This window comes from Morus notabilis, unplaced genomic scaffold, assembly GCF_000414095.1.
Source record: "Morus notabilis unplaced genomic scaffold, ASM41409v2 Scaffold16, whole genome shotgun sequence".
Taxonomy (NCBI): Eukaryota; Viridiplantae; Streptophyta; class Magnoliopsida; order Rosales; family Moraceae; genus Morus; species Morus notabilis.
In genome coordinates, this window is record NW_010367452.1 from 610,611 (window position 1) to 629,071 (window position 18,461).

At 32.4% G+C, this 18,461-nt stretch overlaps 2 protein-coding genes across 2 annotated transcripts; one reads left to right on the forward strand and one right to left on the reverse strand.

Moving 5' to 3' along the window:
* Positions 1 to 1,770: 1,770 nt before the first annotated feature.
* LOC21405111 lies at positions 1,771 to 2,722 on the reverse strand. Its single transcript, XM_010112489.2, has one exon. The coding sequence runs from the start codon at positions 2,644 to 2,646 to the stop codon at positions 2,173 to 2,175; it is 474 nt and encodes a 157-aa protein (XP_010110791.1). The 5' UTR covers positions 2,647 to 2,722; the 3' UTR covers positions 1,771 to 2,172.
* Positions 2,723 to 6,051: 3,329 nt separating this feature from the next.
* On the forward strand, positions 6,052 to 7,263 carry LOC112094362 (zinc finger BED domain-containing protein RICESLEEPER 2-like). The gene has a single exon (XM_024175011.1). The coding sequence runs from the start codon at positions 6,052 to 6,054 to the stop codon at positions 7,261 to 7,263; it is 1,212 nt and encodes a 403-aa protein (XP_024030779.1).
* The last annotated feature ends 11,198 nt before the right edge of the window (positions 7,264 to 18,461 follow it).

Consider the following 18,461-nt stretch of genomic DNA (forward strand, 5'->3'; position numbering starts at 1 on the left):
TATTTTTAATTTAGTCGGTGATTTTTACCCAAAAAAAAGACTCAACCCGATTGTGAATACCCCTACTTAAGGCTCCTTAATTAATAGCTTTGTTTTCTGATATATATTTCAGAATAATTGCGAATCCCACCTTCAAATATTTCCTGAGGATGGTTGAGAACCTATTTATAAATTTGGGTATAGATATTACTCTATATTTATTCGTCTGTGGGTATTATTGTTTTAACCGTTTATTATTAATCAAACGGTTGTAATAATTGATTAAAAAATATAATAATTAATAAGATTAGATTTTTATCACGTCATGTTATTAAATTTTTATATTTGACAAATACTCACTAATAAAAACGTATAACAATTGAAAACTCGTTTATATATATATATATATATATATATAATTCTTGTTGGACGTTACTTCCACTCTAATATATATGCTTAGACTATTATTACTCATCTTTAACGTTAATAGAATAAACATTATATTACGCTTTGCTTTGCATTTCTATATATTACGTGTTTGTATAGTGCCCTCAACCTTGTATAGCAACTTCCTATATAAAATCTCAAGCTAGTTGCAGTTTTATTTATTAAAAAGGAAAAAGAAAAATGAAATCTCAGAATCACCCTCTTGATGTTACCTTCCGGAGCCCATAGCTATTTAACAGATCTTATTCTTGTCCCACTTTCAGTGGACGAAACTCTTACAACTTTTTTGCTCGGATTCAGTGGTGCTAAATTAGTCTCAAAGCAGTTCAGTCATTGCCTTTGTCTTCATCAATAATCAATATTATGAAACCTATATGTGTAGTTAGTAGATGATAACCTTTTATTCCCTTCCCAAACTATATCGTCTTTGGTTTGTTTTTTTTTTTTTTTTTTTTTTTTTTTTTTTTTTTTTTTTGCCCCCTAACCTAAATTCAACAACATGAAAAAGATCATAATGATGCACCACTTTATGATGTTGATGCCTATAGTGCAAAACGGAGATATCATTCTCAAATATTAAAATGTAAGGATGTGGAGAGGTGGATATATAAAAATTTGTCATGAAGATTGTGACTGCCAAAAATTTTAAAAAGATGGAAAAGAGAATATATATATATATAAATATATATATAATATATATATATGCACGGCCTTTATTAACCTTGAATGTAGCATCCATTTATTAAACAAAATAATAAGTGAGTTGAGAAAACCCTTATGAGGTATGCCCCTTTATTATAACTAAGGGCACGTCTTTTTCACATATTTGCATACCTAAAATACCACTATTTGTAATTTGTCTTTCTCTTGCTTGTATCATGCAAAAGTCAAACTTTTTTTGCACCACAATATTTTCACTTTTTTTATGTATATTTGCGGACAAAAATATTTTCAGTTTTAAATGGCATGTGTTCTAAGCTTCACAGAAGTAGAAGGCCGCCATATATATTTGGCGGAAACACACTAAATTTGCATATGATACGGTATACAACTTAAGATATCGTTCATTTTACCGATTCAAATTTTACTAAAGTAAAAAGCTCTCAGAAATAGTCACATCTAACTTTTTTACTACAGTAAAAAATTCTCATATAAAGTCACATCTCAACTCGAATTAAAAACTCGAATCAGCGAACTAAATAGGCCCTTAAAAAGTCTTCTACACTATGCGAAATGAAAATTCTCAACGAATTTCCCACCATTTAAACAGAAAATTGACCAATAGCATTAATTACCCTCTAGGACCAAAATCAGAAGCCAAAATGAAGAAACACATATATTGACAAGTCTTATTGAACTCGACCAAATTAAAGCACTCAAATATCTATCTAAACAAATTTTCTATATATAATTTAATATGAATATATAATATATACATACGTGTACACAACAAAGCCTATAAGTGACCTCCACATCACACGACTTAGTCATGGAGGGGCCCACAACCCGCCTATTTCCTTCTCCACCCACTAAACTCACACCACATCAATTTTAATCTTAACTCAAACTACAATTTAAAAAATTTTAAAAAAAAAAAAAAAGTAAACGACGCCGTCGACTTTGTCTTCCGTTCCTCTCCATCGAAATTGCGCCGGCGGTGACAGAGCCAAAAAAATCATTTCATCAACACCATTTCTCAGTGGTGGTGACAGAACTAAAGTATCACCAGCGGGTGACGTATCACTTTCAGTGCTTGGCTCTGTCGAGATATCCAGGCAAGGGGCTGGCTCTCGGCGACCTCAACGGCAGCTCGCTCAGCTGCTTCCCGTTGGAATCGTAGTAAATAACGCCGGAGAAATCCAACGGCTGACACTTGTCGCCCATCAAGATCGATCGCTGCCAGACCCCGCCGTGGCCCCACTCCTCCTGATCGTCCTCCATGATCTCATCGTGATCTGCCTTCTTCTTCCTGTTCACCAGCGTGATCGCCTTGTTGCTGATCGTCGCCAGCAGCTTCTTCGGCTTCCTCGTCGGCGCCGGCGACGGTGGAGCCGTCTTCCAGCTCGGCTTATTCGGCGTCGCCGGCGTCGGCTTCAGCTTCTTCGACACGCGGCTCGCGTGCTTCGAGAACATGTAGGCGAAGGCCAGGACGGAGGCCACGAGGCCGGCCGTGGTGCGCTTGGTGGAGTTGCGATCGGGGGTTTCGGGGGCGAAGGCCATGAGTTTGGGTTGGTCTGTTTGTTTGGCGAGAAAGGAAAAGAAAAAAGGCGGGGACTAAATGGGAGTGTTTGGAAAATAAGAGTTTTAAAGGAAATGCTTTAAAGGAATGGTATATTTATAGGTGGGGGATTGGGTCTAGGTGACCGGTTATAGCCGGTGGAGTTTGGGTTTTGGGTTTTTATTTATTTATTTATTTTCTTGGCTAGGGTTGACTTAGGCTTTGGGTTTGACTTGTGGGATTTTTGAATTTCCGGTCTTGATATTAGAGGAGGTCCAGGAGGAAGAAGAGAGAGAAGTGGGAATGGAATGCAAGTGGGAATGGAATGCCTCAGCATGTATGTGGGAGTTGATAAGGATTAAGGAGATAAGGGCATGAACTCCTTAAATTTCAGCTAAATTTTAGTTAAAATATTTTAACTAATCATTTTTGAGTGAGCCACTTCAATCACACTTTTAATTTTAACTAAATGTAAAATATTTTAATATTTATTAAATTAAAAATATAAATAAATTTATTGAATTTAAAAAAGCACCCTTTCATTTATTACTCTTTGAAAGAGTAAAATACTAGAAAAGATGAAATATTAACCTCTTTTTGCTAGTTATATTTGGAAAGTGTGAAATGCATTCTCCTTGAATGTCTCTTTGTTTTAGTTTATGATTTTCTATTGGTGTGTAATAAAGGTGTTGTTGTCGCCATTTCTTAAATGTTAGTCTTCGGCGTGTGTTCAACTTTATTTTGTGGTTTTCCTACCTTCTGAATTGATTGTGTATCCCACCTAGTTAAGTCTTTTACTAATAGTGTAGGTATGTCGTGTTGTTTTTATCTCCTCCATATGAGAGTTAGTATTCTGTCCCTCCAAACTTCGAAAGTTTATCTTGATGAGGGGGTTTTTCAATTTAAGCTTTAGAAGTGCTCGTTTATAGTGTGCTGAGGTTATCTCCTATTTTTAGGTCTCATGTGTATGTATGTCTCTCAGATAGGTCATTATTATTGCGTTGTATTGTTTGTTTCTTTGTTTGAATGAAAATTTGCCTTAAAAAAATGAATTCTCCAAAATAGTTGACCATTTGGCTAATAGTTGGAGTGGAGAAAAGTTTTTAAAAAAATTAATACATCATTAGTTATTTTAGCTAAAAACATGAAATAACTATTATAATTGGAGTTATTCTAAAGAAGTGAGGTAAGAAAGGTTGTGGTTGAATTGAACAAACTTATGTTTTATTTATTTTACCTACTAATTTTGGAAGCAATATTGATTTGGAATCATACAAACCTTGTTTATTAATTCACCTACTTACGTTGGATTTTTACTTGAATCTTGACTATCTTATGTGAAGTAGTAATAGTATTCACAATCACTTGTTATGAAACCAGTGAACTTTTAGCCATTTGGAACGGTTTTTTTTTTTTTTTTTTTTTTTTTTTTTTTTCCGTTTCTTGTTGCCGTGGATTTTGGCCTTTCTCTAATTTTATACTGACGGTCAAAATGTTGTTAGTATGATCCTTGATGATCGTTGTTTCTCTCCAATGGTATTGTTATTTATTTTATTAGGAATCTTTATTTTCGACTGATGGTAGCTCTTGTTGTTTCTTTTCTCGTTTTAAACAATTTTACTTTTGTTAATAGGTTTTAGCTCGAGGAACTGCTCAAATTTACATATTATAGCAACTCGAATTACGCTGTTCATTTCAAGTTTTTAGTCAAAATAATTAATGATTTAACTATTATTTGTTTTACTAATTTAGTTCAGTTCAACTTAATTTGAACAGTGAGCATTATTTGAATTGACATTTAGTAAGCATGCTGTTTGAATTATATTTCCCGTTTAAATTAAGCTAAAGTATCAAATTTAGAGTTTAGCTCCCCCATAAGTTCAACCGTTCAAACTATTTTTTAACAGTAAAAAGTGTTAACTCTCTCTGTTTTTCACACCTACCAAACACAAATTCAAATTTTATTCCCTATTCGAATTAAAACTTTAACTACATATCCAAACGCCAATTCAAACTACAATTTAAACCACACAGTTTGAATTTTTCTGTTCAAATTAACAAAATTTAAACCAGTGAACCAAACGGAAGCTTAGTTTTTTTTAACTTTTTTTCACTCCAACCATTAAATGGTTAGCTATTTTAGAAAATACATTTCACACTAACTAAATATAACTAGCATGGAGTGATTAACTATTTCATTTTGTGTATTATTTTATTCTTTCAATTGTAATAAATATAAAAATTTTGTTATTAATACAATAAAATTATTTATATTTTAAATTCAATAAAATATTAAATTAATCTATATTTAATTAAAATAAAGAGTGTGGTTAAAATAACTTATTTAAAAGTTGCTAACTAAAATAGCTTTCTAACTATTTTAGTTAAAATTTAGAGAATTTTGTTAGAGATGCTTTCTTAGGGCTGACAATACGGGTTACGACACGACACGAACACGACTCGATTTTTTACGGGTTAGTGTCAAAAATATCAACCCCGGGTCAATTTAGTGTCAACCCGAAATTGACCCATCTGAAAAAGGGTCGGGTTAGTGTTAACTCGTATGACACTAAATTAACCCGTTTAGTTAATTTATTAATTTTATACTATTTTTTTAATTTTGGACCTTTTAGTAATTTAGTCTCATAAGAGAAAAAACCCTAATCCTCCCTCACACCCACACACGCACACACACACTTTTCTTCCTTCTCCTCACCCTCATGTGCAGCAGCCTCACCCCCTTTCATTTCTTCTTTCTCATTTCTCACAGTCACACACGCCATTCCTCTTCTCTTCTCTAGCAGCCGCCTCCTCTCTTCTTGCTCTTCTCTCTCACTTCACGGTTCAGCCGCCCCTTCTCTTTTCTCTCTCTTCTCGCTCTTCTCTCTCACCTCACTGTTCAGCCGCCCCCTCACGGCTCTCTCAACGGCCCCTTGGTTGATTATCTTCGCCTTCTCAACGGTTGGACTTCTCGAAGGTAAACATCTCATCCCCATTCTCTGTTATTGCACGAAATTTGCTGGTAGATTTGAAATTTCTTAGGCTGGTAAGCAACTTCTTCTTCTTTCTTAGGCTGGTTGATTATTTGCTGGTACGAAGAAGAATCAGTTGGTAGATTTAATTTTGCTGGTAGATTATTTGCTAAAGTGGCTCCGCTCATTAAATCCTCTGTCTAAATGCTATGATTTGTCATTATAAGCTAATTACACAATGATATAGATAACTATCTTATAATGACAGCGACAGCAGCAACGAGATGTTGCTTTAGATCATATGACATTTCATCAAATAGATACTCGTAGCATGTTGATGTTATTTGTTCCTTTTATTGTCCTTTTTTTTAACATATTTATTATCAATCAAAGGATATTTCATTCTAATTTTTAAATGGATTTGTTTATTTTTAGATGGAGAAAGTAAATTTAGAGGTTGTAAGTGAAGATGTTGAAGGTGAACGTAATAGTGAAATGCGAGTGGACCTTGAAGATGACGTGTTTGAAGTTAAGGTTGAACAGAGTTTCTCTGCTAATACGAGCTCTGCAAAACCACTGAAAAAAACTTTGAAGTCAAAAGTGTGGAAATTTTTCGACATACTTCCTTTGGGGGCAGATGGAAAGGTTCGAAGTGCTTGTAAGAAATGCGGCCAGCAATATCTTGCTTCAAGCAAATATGGAACAGGTAATATGAGTCGCCATATTAAAACTTGTAAGAAAAGAGATACTCGTGACATCGGTCAAATGCTTATCTCTCGTGATAGTGGAACTTTATCTCTTGATACTTGCAAGTTTGACTCTGAAAAATGGCGTGAGTTGGTTGCATCTTGTATTATTATGCATGATTTGCCATTCCAGTTTGTTGAGTACAAGGGGTTAAGAGCAATGCTACAGTATTTATATCCTGATGTAGAATTAATCTCTAGAAACACTGCTAAAGCTATTTGTCTTAAGATGTATGAGAAGGAGAAAGCAAAGATTAAGAATATGGTGATTGCATGCCCTGGTAGAATTTCGTTGACATCTGATTTGTGGAGTTCTTTGACTAGTGATGGATATTTGTGTCTTACTGCTCACTTTGTTGACAAGAATTGGAAATTGCAAAAGAGAATATTAAACTTTTGTAATATGCCACCTCCACACACTGGGATTGCACTATCTGAAAAGATTTATTCTTTGTTACACGATGATTGGGGTATTGAGGGAAAGATTTTTACTATCACTTTGGATAATGCTACTTCAAATGATGTTTCTGTGGTTTCCTTGCAAACACAATTGAATTTGGATGGTTTGTTGCCTTCAAATGGGGAATTTTTTCATTTGAGATGTTGTGCTCATATTTTGAATCTAATTGTACAAGATGGTTTGAAAAGGATTGATTACTCAGTTGAAAACATTCGTGACACTGTCAAATATGTAAAAGCATCACAAATGAGGAAGCAAAAGTTTATAGAGTGTGTGAAGTTGGTGCGGTTGAATGTGAATAAAGGATTGTGTCAAGATGTGGTGACTAGGTGGAATTCCACTTATCTTATGCTTGATAGAGCTCTCTTTTTCAGGCGGGCTTTTCAACATTTGGAGTTAAGTGATTCCAATTACAAGCATCACCTTTCTAGTGATGAATAGGAAAGAGTTGAGAAAACTCACAAGTATTTGAAAGTGTTTTATGATGCAACACTTGTATTTTCTGGCACTAAATACACCACTTCCAACTTATATTTTCCAAAAATTATGAACTGCTATGTGACATTGAAAGGAGCCTTGGAAAGTGAAGATGGTTATTTGAAGGATATGGCATGGCAAATGTGGGGAAAGTTTCAGAAGTATTGGTCAGATTTCAGCCCTATTTTATCCATAGCATTGGTATTTGATCCTCGGTATAAGATGCAAATTGTTGAGTTTTTCTACAAGAAGGCTTATGGAGAAAACTCAATTGAGTTGGCATCAATGCGGAACAAGTTGGAGCGCCTTTTTGAAGAGTATAAAGCTAAGTGTGACCAAGGCACAGGTGCAGGTGTATCACCTTCTGTTTTAAAGAAAGAAAGTAAGAATAATGCAGTACCAACTATGGCTGTTGACATCGAAGATGAATTACTCAAGGTAATGTTTATTTCATATATTCCCTAATCTTATTCACTTTGAAATATTGCATATATGTACTTATATTGTCTAAGCATTTTTTTTAATCTTATGTAGGAATTTGATGATCTTGTTGATGATGACTTCTCTGATGTTCCCCAAAAATCTCAATTAGAGCTTTACTTGGATGAGCCTAGGGTAAATAGGAATGCACCTTTAGATATTCTTGCATTTTGGAAGTCAAATCAATTCCGCTATCCTATTCTTGCCATGATGGCTCGTGACATCTTAAGCATCCCGGTATCAACAGTTGCATCAGAGGCAGCATTTAGTAATGGTGGTCGTGTGTTGGATCAATTTCGAAGCTCACTTAAGAGTGAAACTGTTGAAGCACTTCTCTGTACTAAAGACTGGTTATTTGGAAATGAAGGTAAAGTATTTTACACTTATCTTTTGAATCAGTTTAGTAAATTTTATTATAGCTATTTCTAAAATTATTATTTTTAAATCTTGTTGGATGTTAACGTAGGTGATCATGATAAGACATTACTTGAGGATTTGAATGAGATGACAAAGGATGTAGTTTCTCTTAGCTTGAATGATAATGCTCAAGCTTCAAACTCGGTTGCTCTTAACTCTTGAACACTTGGAAGATAATTCTAGCTTTATTATTTAGTTGGAGTTGGTTATCCGATTGAACTTTGTTATTTTATTGGACTTTGGTATGTAGTTAGACGTTATTTTGAAGACATATCTGATTCATGTTGTTTTTAATGTAATTTTAGTGTTTTTAATGTAATTTTAGTGCTTCAAATTGTTTAAAAAAGTGACATATCTATTACGGGTTCGGGTCGATTTCAGGTCAGGAATGCAATCCGTGTCTGGACGGGTCGTGTTAGTGTTTGTGTTTTCTCAACCCGTCGTGTCACGGGTCGTGTTAGTGTTGGGAGTTTTTCAAAAAAAAATTTCTTCAACCCGACACTAACACGACCCGTCGACACGATTTGCCAGCCCTATGCTTTCTAAAGCAAAAAAGTACAATTACCGTCTTTAAAATTTCCAAGTAATTAGAAAGAAACGGACCAACTTGGTAGAATAACAGAACAAAGTTGTAGATAACATCATTAAACTTCCTGAAAATTTTCCATTAACTACAATAGAGGCGGAGGATAAGGACAACAGAAATGAAAGCTTAGCTTCCAACAAGAACTTTAGATGAAATTCCACTTTTAGGGAGGTGATTGGTGAGTGTCAAATTGAGGACCTTAAGGAACTAAAATCACAAGATCATGATTTCCACGTGTCACGCGCTCAGCTCTGGTCTCACAAAGACGGTGGCAATTGTGTCTACGCAAGCAAACACCAGTCTTGTCGGTTTAGCCAATATGCCAAAGTCCTTTTTTGCCTGGCAAGTGGGAATATTATCACCCAAAAGGAGAAAAAGGTGGGAATCTGGTTCTATGGTCTTTCGACACAATTGCGCCTTCAAAATTTGTGTTTCTCAGACTCTTAGGACCGCTGATAGTAGTTTTTTTTTTTTTTTTTTTTTTTTTTTTTTTTTATTTCCCCCCTTTTTACCCACTTTTAAATTCTTAAAGATTCAATTTTGTGGAACGGAATTAATTCTTTATAATAATCCCATAAAGGAAGTGTGAATTACAACTAGCAGGATGAATGTAATAGAATCTCATTTAGGGTGGCAAGTTTTGCAGCCCACAAACTTGTTCTTTGAGAAAATGATTGTAATGCCACTAAATACATACATCTTTGTTTGGTTGACACATTTTAGACTAGTGATGGTTGGATCCTTTGTATCTTCTATTTGATTATTTGCTTAATTACACGTTTAACATCATTTATGGCCGCCTTCCACTTTCCAAATTACAGAAATCTAATTAGTTTTTCTAGCACGGAAAATTTGAGGAGAGAGGACAAAGGTACAATAGAGCTCTTTTCACATAATTTTTTTTTTTTTTTTTTCAAAAATTTGCACCATCAATTGCAATTGGATCCTTCTATAGTAGAATCTCATACTGATAATGTATATTTATGACCGTTGATATTTAATTATTAAAATCTTATCAAAATTTAAAAAATGTGTAAAATAAATAATTTATGATACAGATTTAAGAGTTAAAAAATAAAACTCAACCAGTAATTTATTTTTTGAGGTCCTATCATAGAAATCTTCAAGTAATTATAAAAACACGGGATGATATAAATCTGTGACAAAAGTTTTCTTCTCCGGCTCAAAGGCTAGAGTTTTTTGTTAGTGTAAAAATACCAAATTCGTAGACCCTTGTTACCTTGTTCTTTCTTCTGGCCTGACATTATTTTCCTCTCATTTTCCTTGCATTTCTTTCCAATATTCTTTTTGAGTACAGGATAATACATTTCTATTACCCCTCTCATAAATAAGGACAAATCCCACTTTTCTTGACCCTTTTGTTTTTGTTACTTATTTTTCCGTTAATCATTTATGATTAGGGGAACCCAGACGTAGGGGCAAGATTAAGAGAACTAAACCCAAGAGTTCAGAAAACAAAAATAAATAAATAAATAAACCATTCTAGATATACATTAGGATGTACACAATATCTAATTCCACAAAAAGTCTAAGGTTTCTTTTGTTATTGTTGTTGTTTTTTAAAGGATTAATTTCAGCTCAAATCATTTTCCCTTCTTTTATTGATATTATTATATTAGATTTTGAGTATTAAACACATGCAACTTGCCTAGCTATCTTCAATACTAATTGTGGCGAGATTTTTTCTTACTTATCCTCAGACTTTGTGCACGTCGTAGGTATACATACAACTTTGGACTAATTTCTCAACTAGTTCATTTTAGTTAGTTTTCTTTCAGATATTGCTAATTGACCACATATTTTTCATATACAATTATAATTCTACAACTTTCAGTTCAGAAATCAACATCAATATAGGATAGGTTCTAAAAAAAAGTACAAACTATATCATATATATAGCAACTTTTCTCCGAAATGAAATGGTTTTTGGACTCAAATTGTATGTAGTACAGCAAAGTTGGATCTATGAGTAATCCAAGGCCTATCTATCTCTTTTTTATTATTATTTTTATATTTTTAAGAAAAACCCACCAAATTGGAAACCGGAAAGGCAAAGAAAAACTTGAATATCTAAATCAGAACTAAATTGATCACAAAGAAAAGCCGTTGATCTAACACCTTGGTACTAATTATAAGAGAAAAGGAGGAAGATAAAGAAAATTAAAGAATGTGACAGGTGACCAAAATTGGCAGAATGGCCATTCCATGTCCCAAATTTAGAAGTGCCTAAATTAAATGACCTAGTGGTAGTTAATCTTCCAAATCCCATGCCAAAATGTATAATTAGCATATGGGTTGAATAGGTCAGCGATGTCATTCATATTTCAACTCATTCCCTAACCTAGGACGTGACCCAAAACTGAAACTAAATATGCCAATTTTGGTCACAATTTGCCAAATGAGCAACTACCCGTTATGATAATCGTGACATTATAACTATAAATACAAAATTAATTGGGATGCATTTATGATGAAAAATGTTATTTTGCTCCATCGGTTGAAATTATATTCATGTCTGATCTGTAGTATGAATAGTCTTGTGTAGTACGTTGTAAATTTTTAGTGTTGAAATGCACATATTTAACTAATAAAAAATTAATCCAACAATTTTTATCAATGAAGCAAAATAACTTTCTCCACCATAAAAATTCTCAATTAGATTTTTTATTTTTGGACCGTGTAAAGTACATGTCATATTCACTTTGGTCACAACCAACTCGGCATAGTTATGCAATCCCTAACATGACGCAAACAATTAATGTAGAATGAGCAACTAATTAACGGTCGATTCCAATATCTCCAATTTAAAGAGTCCTAGAGTGATTAATTAGTTTGTGATAGAAATCTCAGGCCACCATTTTTATTATGAGATGCATTCGTTAATGATAAATTGGTACTTAATGTCGCCTTTGATATATGTGAAAAGTCACAAAATTCTAACCCAACTTGTGGGTTTTGTGGAAAGAAACTCTTAAATATATAGTTGAGAAAATAGGCATGACCTTTTCTCTTTTCTTTTCTTTTTTTTTTTTTCATACGCATGAGGTGAGAAAGGATTGCGACAGTCGCAGTCGGCTATAGCAGTGATGGAAAATTAACTGGGCGGCTCTTTTTTCTTTTTTTTTTTTATGTGTTCCAATAAGATGCAATGTTTTTTTTTTTTTTTTTTTTAATCTGAACGGTAAGATGCAATGTTTAACATGCTTTTCGGAAAGCATAAAAGTATCATTTCAAATTATTAATCCCTTATTAAAATAAATATCTTCTATCCTTAGCAAAAAATAAAAATATATATACATATCTTCTATATATATTTTTTTTTTGAATAAGGAATTTTCATTAAACTGAAAAAGATACAACACCTCAGATATAAGAGATCACTCAACCCTAAACTAATTCAGAACCACTAATAAGTTCGATGAAACACTAAAAGGAAACAAATATGCACCGAGTTTGACATAAGAGTTGCCTCTCTCTCTCTCTCCTCTCCTCATGCGCCTCTCTCTCACTCACCTCTCCTCATGCGCCTCTCTCTCCCCCCTCACTCTCTCTCAACATTGACCAAAGCCGATCGCAATGAGAGAGAGAGAGAGAGACTATAGAGAATGAGTGGGTTTTTCGAAAGAGAGAAAGAGGGTTTTGAATAGGAGTGGCAATTTGTGTTAGTGGGTTATGTTCGTGTCAACCCGTTTATTAATCGTGTCAGAAAACATCAACCAAACACGACTTGTTAATTAAACGTGTTAAAAATGTCAACTCAAACACGACTCATTTATTAATCGTGTTAATCATGCCAACTCGTATAATCTGTTTAAATTAATATATTGAATAAATAACTAATATAATAATGAGTTATTTAATATGGTCATGACAGATTCAACATATTTATTGATCAATTTTATTTTTCTTTTAAGAAAAATAAATGAATTTTACCTACAAATATTAAAATTCACATTGTTTTTATTTAATATGTCATATAAACTTTCATGTTATATCACATATCATTAGATTGCAGATGACACATATAGTTAATCGTATCAATTTGTCTCAGGAGGTCAACCCTAACCTAACCCATTTATTAATCGTGTTAATCGTGTCAACCTGATTATGACCCAAACTCATTTATAGTAAACCCAAACCCGCTAATTTTGTGCGGGTTTTGAGTCGTATCATCGTGTCACTTCCTAGATTGTCAGCCATAGTTTTGGATGAGTGATGAGATAATATCTAGAGATTTTAATATAAATATTATATTGGGTAATTTTGGTACTTTATAGCATAACTAGTTGAGTCACGTTCTACGCATATGGAGAATAATATTATGAATTTGATCCCGTATCAAAACATAGTCTTCTTAAAAACTAAGTCCACTAATTAGAACAAACGGAAAAAATATATATATATTTCAAAAAATCACATAGAAAAAGAATCAAAATTATATAAGAGTTTTGACAAAAAAAAAAGTTGTGATATATTTAAAAAGAATTATTTTAATTAAAAGAAGGTGAGACAAAGGAAGTATTTTAAAAAAATGTTGTAAAAAAATAAATTATGAAAGAATATCAGAGGGAAAAAAAGGACAATAGGCAAAAGAAAAGAAGAATTTTTTTTTAATAAAAAGGAAAAATAAAAATAAATTGTATAAAAGTTTTAAGTAAAAAAAAAAAAAGAAGGAGAAGCAACATAAATCAAAAGTAAAAAGAATAAAGAAAGTAAAATAAAAAAATAAAAACATAAAAACATAAATAAAAATAAAAACAAAAGATGAAGAAATAAATTAGAGGTTGAAAAGAGAAGCAATCTCCTTACTCTTTCATTTGTGTTTAGATTAGATAAATTTCGATATATAGATATTACGCTTTTTACTAACTCATCAAAAGATTATGCTATTAATTATTGATGACCATTAAAATTCTGCTATTTCCCTCCAACTCCATTTCTCAAATATTATAAAAATCCAACCCAACCTGTCAATGAGTGGCAGCGCGTTTGGTTTTGTCAGTCTAGATAGGCGCTCGAGCCCAACCTTGCTAGTTAGGCCCAAATAAACCTACGCCTGTTGTAACAGAAGAAAAAAGAGAACGGAAAATAGTAGAGAATAAGCGAATATGAAAAGCATAAGAAAGTATATATGTCAATTTTTAATTATAAAAATTAATAAGTTATAACTTGTTAAGTTATAATTTATAACCAGATAAGTTATGAATAAATTTGTCAAGTTATGGTTTATAGCCAGATAAGTTATGGACAAAAACCGTGAATTATGGACAATAACTTGTCAAGTTATGGTTCATAACCAGACAAGTTATGAACGAAAATAATAATTTGGCCTATTTATTAACTTATGTAAACTATTGGCCTATTAATTTTAATTCATCTCAAGTCTTGGCCTATTTCCCTCTTTCTCCCTAAAGAGAAAGGGTAATTTTGATAAATACTTCATTAAAATTTTTATTCTTTTTTTTTATTATTCATAACCTTTTTAGTAAAATAATTATACTAATAAAATGATATTTATCAAAAATAAGGAGTAAAAATCTAGACTCATGTACACTCAAGAATAAATTTTCCATTTTTTTCAAAGAGAAAACAACAGAAATACCCCTCAAATAGGTACCCCAATTCATTTCTAACCCCTAAAGACTAGCTCATTGATTTTTACCCTTTTACAATTAAAATAATGAAAATAATTAAATTAAACATTTTTAAAATTCTAAAGTTACTCTCAATGGTCTATTGGTAAACTACAAGATATGTCGACGGTCCCGTCGTCGGCCGGCAGGTCTTTAGCAGTCCGTCGACCGGCCGGCCATGACCTAACAGGTAATGATCTATAACCTAACAGATTACACGGCCACCGGTGGGTCTATGGCCATAACTTGACACGTTATGATCCATAACCTGACAGATTACACCGACCACTGGCGGGGCTCCCACCGGCTGGCCGGAAACGACCGGCTGCCAGTAATAACCTGACAACTTACACCAGCCACCGGTGAGTCTCCGATCATAACCTGACGGGTTATGACTCATAACCTGAGAAATTATACCGGTCACCGTCGGGTGTTTGGCCATACCTAACAGATTACACTAGCTATCGGCGAGTCTCCGACCATAACTTGACAGGTTATGATCCATAACTTGACATATTATATCAGCCACTAGCGAGTCTCCAGCTATAACCTGACAGATTATGATCCATAACTTGACAGATTACACCGACCGTTGACCTCCGATCACCAACGTCAATCATAGTATGATCCATCAGGTTATGATTCATAATTTGTGGTATTTTCGTCTTTTCAATTTGTGATGAAAATATCTCATATAAATGAGAGGGATATAGTTTTTTAAAAAGGTAAATTTAGGAGGTTTGGTGATTATGGGGTAAAATATGTAATTCTCTCGGGAGTAATTAAGCCAAAATCTTGCATCAATCATGTTATTAACAAAATTTAAAGGGAACAAATAATTTTTGTAACAACGATATTAAAGTTGGAATGATAAATGCCATTAGCTAATGTCTCTACACTTTTTTTGCTTTTTGTTTTTGTTTTTGTTGCGCTTCTACTATAAATGTTTGTAAAGAGATATAAGCATTCTTTTATCCAATGTGACTAAATTTTCTGCATTTGAATAGACCCATAAAAATGGTAAAATAAACAAGTCTTTTTTTGAAATATGTATGTACTTTTCATTTTAAAACAGGGTGCAGATCATTAAAAAAAAGAAAAAACTAATAATGAAAAAAGACAACCATTGTATTAAATAATGGTATTATATAGCAGAAAATAAAGAGCATGTTCGATAAAAGGATTCAAATTCCGATTCAAAATATTTTGCTAGGGTGTTTTTCTAAAAAAAAAAAAAAGAAAAAAAAAAGAAAAAGAAAAAGAAAGAGCTCATGAACCGAACAGGCAAAAGACAACAAACCTTGTCATACAATTTTAGTAGTAAAGGTTGCGTAATGTGTTAGGAATAGTATTTTATGTAATAATGATATTTATTATTTAATTAATAAAATAGTTTATTTATTATTTTATTAAATATTTAATGAATATTATTGAAAATTTGGCAATTATTTTTTGTGATCTTAAATATTATATATAAATGATATATACGAGAGGATAATATTTAAGGATAATAATCGAAATAATGTCCGTAATGAATTTAATTAAAATTACGAAATATTTAATTAAAACATTAGTAATACACGTCATTCCAATTAAGAGTTAAATGGTGTTATCCGCATCATTAGTATAGAGTGATATTGAATAAGTGTATTATGCATAATAAAATTATGTAGAACTGGGACATAGACACAATTTAATTTTTTGATAATTTCCGTTAACTATAGAAAATTAAATTTGAGTCAACCGACAATCATATATTGAATGATCTTAATCCTGAGTTATTAGTAGACTCTTATTTATAGATTTGTATTTTTTAATTTACTCGGTACGAATTTTGAGATCCTAAATGTTATTCCTTATATCTTGGATACATGATGAAATGAATAGTCGGGAATGCTAATATACGAGATGGAATTCATTCTTTCTTCTTTGAAGAAGTAGATAAATAATTCCCTGAAGGTTGATTCGGTACTTGAATAAGTAATGAGCTCGTATTCATGAATGTGTTTTATGAATATACTATTCATTAGAAAATCAATGGTACTCAAGGATAAAGATGTAATTAGAGAGCTTAATGGATTTTATCTAGCTCTAATTATGAATTATTTTTAGAGGATTGATCTATATGTAATGACTATATCGAATGGACACTCTCAAGTTTTTAGAAGTAAATTATGTCTATAATTTCGAGAGTGCGATTCCAAGTTTTTAGTGGAGTAATTTTTAGAATTAATAGAATTAATTACTTAATTAAAGAGTTTAATTAATTATTAATTTTATTAGAGCTCAGAATTATAGGTCAATGAGTCCTTGTGTCGTCCTTGTAATATTTGCAAGACAAAATGAATTATCTGGACTTAATATCACTCAAAATAAATAATGTGATTAATTAATATAATTAATTAAATTAATTTTAGAACACGTTATGGTGGGACCACAGGATGCCACACGCCCAGGCACAGGGAGGTGGAAGGGGTGTGTGACACAGGTAGAATCCTACAGGGATTCAGTTGCTTGCTTTCCAACATATCCAGCTTACCTGTTTGACAAGTTTTTTAATCAAATTCAAAAGGAAAGTGAAGTATAACTTTATTTAGATTTGAATTTGAGCTAAAATTAAGACTGGATAAAGGAACGGTTTCTCTCTCTCCTACTGCAAATTTTCTCTCTCTTCTTGTGGTGTGGTCGGCTATATAGTAGAGGGAAAAGAGAGAATTTTGTTTCCAAAATTAAATGGGAAATTATATTTTAATGAGATTAAAATATAGTCGTAACCAGTTTTCTATTGCTTTGTCTTAAAGTTAAAGCAAAGGGTTCTCCTAGTGTTCTATAAATAGGAGATAACAGAAAATTCGAGAAGAGAATTTTTGCTCTAAAAATTCATAGGTGGCTGAATTTTAAGAGAGAAAAAAGTTCTTCCAATTCTCAGTTTCTTCACATACATATGTTTGATAGTGAAGGAATAAAAAATTAGAGAGTGATCAAATCTGATAGTTTTATATTAGAGCCCACACTCTGTCTTACAGATTTCAAGGACTAGATGAGGAAGATTCAGGTTTTCTGAGAAAGCTTGGAGCTTGGACTGTTCATGGTCAAAGACCTCAAGTTATCCATCTAATCGTTTGCTAGGTATCTTTATAAATTAATATGATTAATTTATTATTGCATAAATTAATATAATCTATAAAGTATTAAAAAGTTTTATGAAAAATTTTGTTATATATGATCCGCACTACTATGTTTCCGTACACAAAAACGTTTCGAAAACCAACATGATGAATGTTTCTTTCTTCTAATAAATAAATTACTAGTAAAAAAAATCAATTTCATATTTATAGTTGGTTAGACAACATTTGAATCTTAAAATTGAATAAAATTTAAGTTCTAACCTAAGAAAGGTGGAATTGAAGAGAATTACCCAAAACTAAAAAAAAAAAAATTTTAACTGAAACAAAACTAAAGAAGTTAATTTAAGGGACAGATTCTTTTCTTTTCTCCCTTAGCTTTAGCTAGCTATAACTAACTATTATGGGCCCAAATTGCCACGTATAACAATTGCAGAATATAACATATTCTTGAAACTCATTTGAAGTAAATCTCAATGTTTTAAAATATTTTGAAGTAAATATCATATTTATTAGTAATTAATTTATTTACAACCCGTTTGATTCATGTTTTTAAATTAGTGATTCTTGATTTTAGTATTTGAATTTTTTGTGAAAAAAAAAACATTGTAACAGAATCAAAACTATGAGTTTAGACGTATGAAACAAACGAGCTCTTAAAATAACAAGGAAAATAGCAGTATTTCCTTACGCAAGCTCATGTTGTACCTTCTACAATGCAAGCTCATGTTGGTCTAGCATGCCTTCTAAGGTGAGCCGAGTCTGGTAGCGACGGTTAGTGCAAGATTTTCGGCCATGGCATCGTGCCACCGGCAGCAATAAATGGAGAAGAAAGAGGGAGAAAGCCAAAAAAAAAAAAAAAAAATCATATCAAGTATTTTAACAAATGAAATCGACAAG

What these genes read in the sequence shown, in the direction of transcription:
- LOC21405111 (XM_010112489.2), bottom strand. Translation starts at nt 2,646, where the DNA reads ATGGCCTTCGCCCCCGAAACCCCCGATCGCAACTCCACCAAGCGCACC.
- LOC112094362 (XM_024175011.1), top strand. Translation starts at nt 6,052, where the DNA reads ATGGAGAAAGTAAATTTAGAGGTTGTAAGTGAAGATGTTGAAGGTGAA.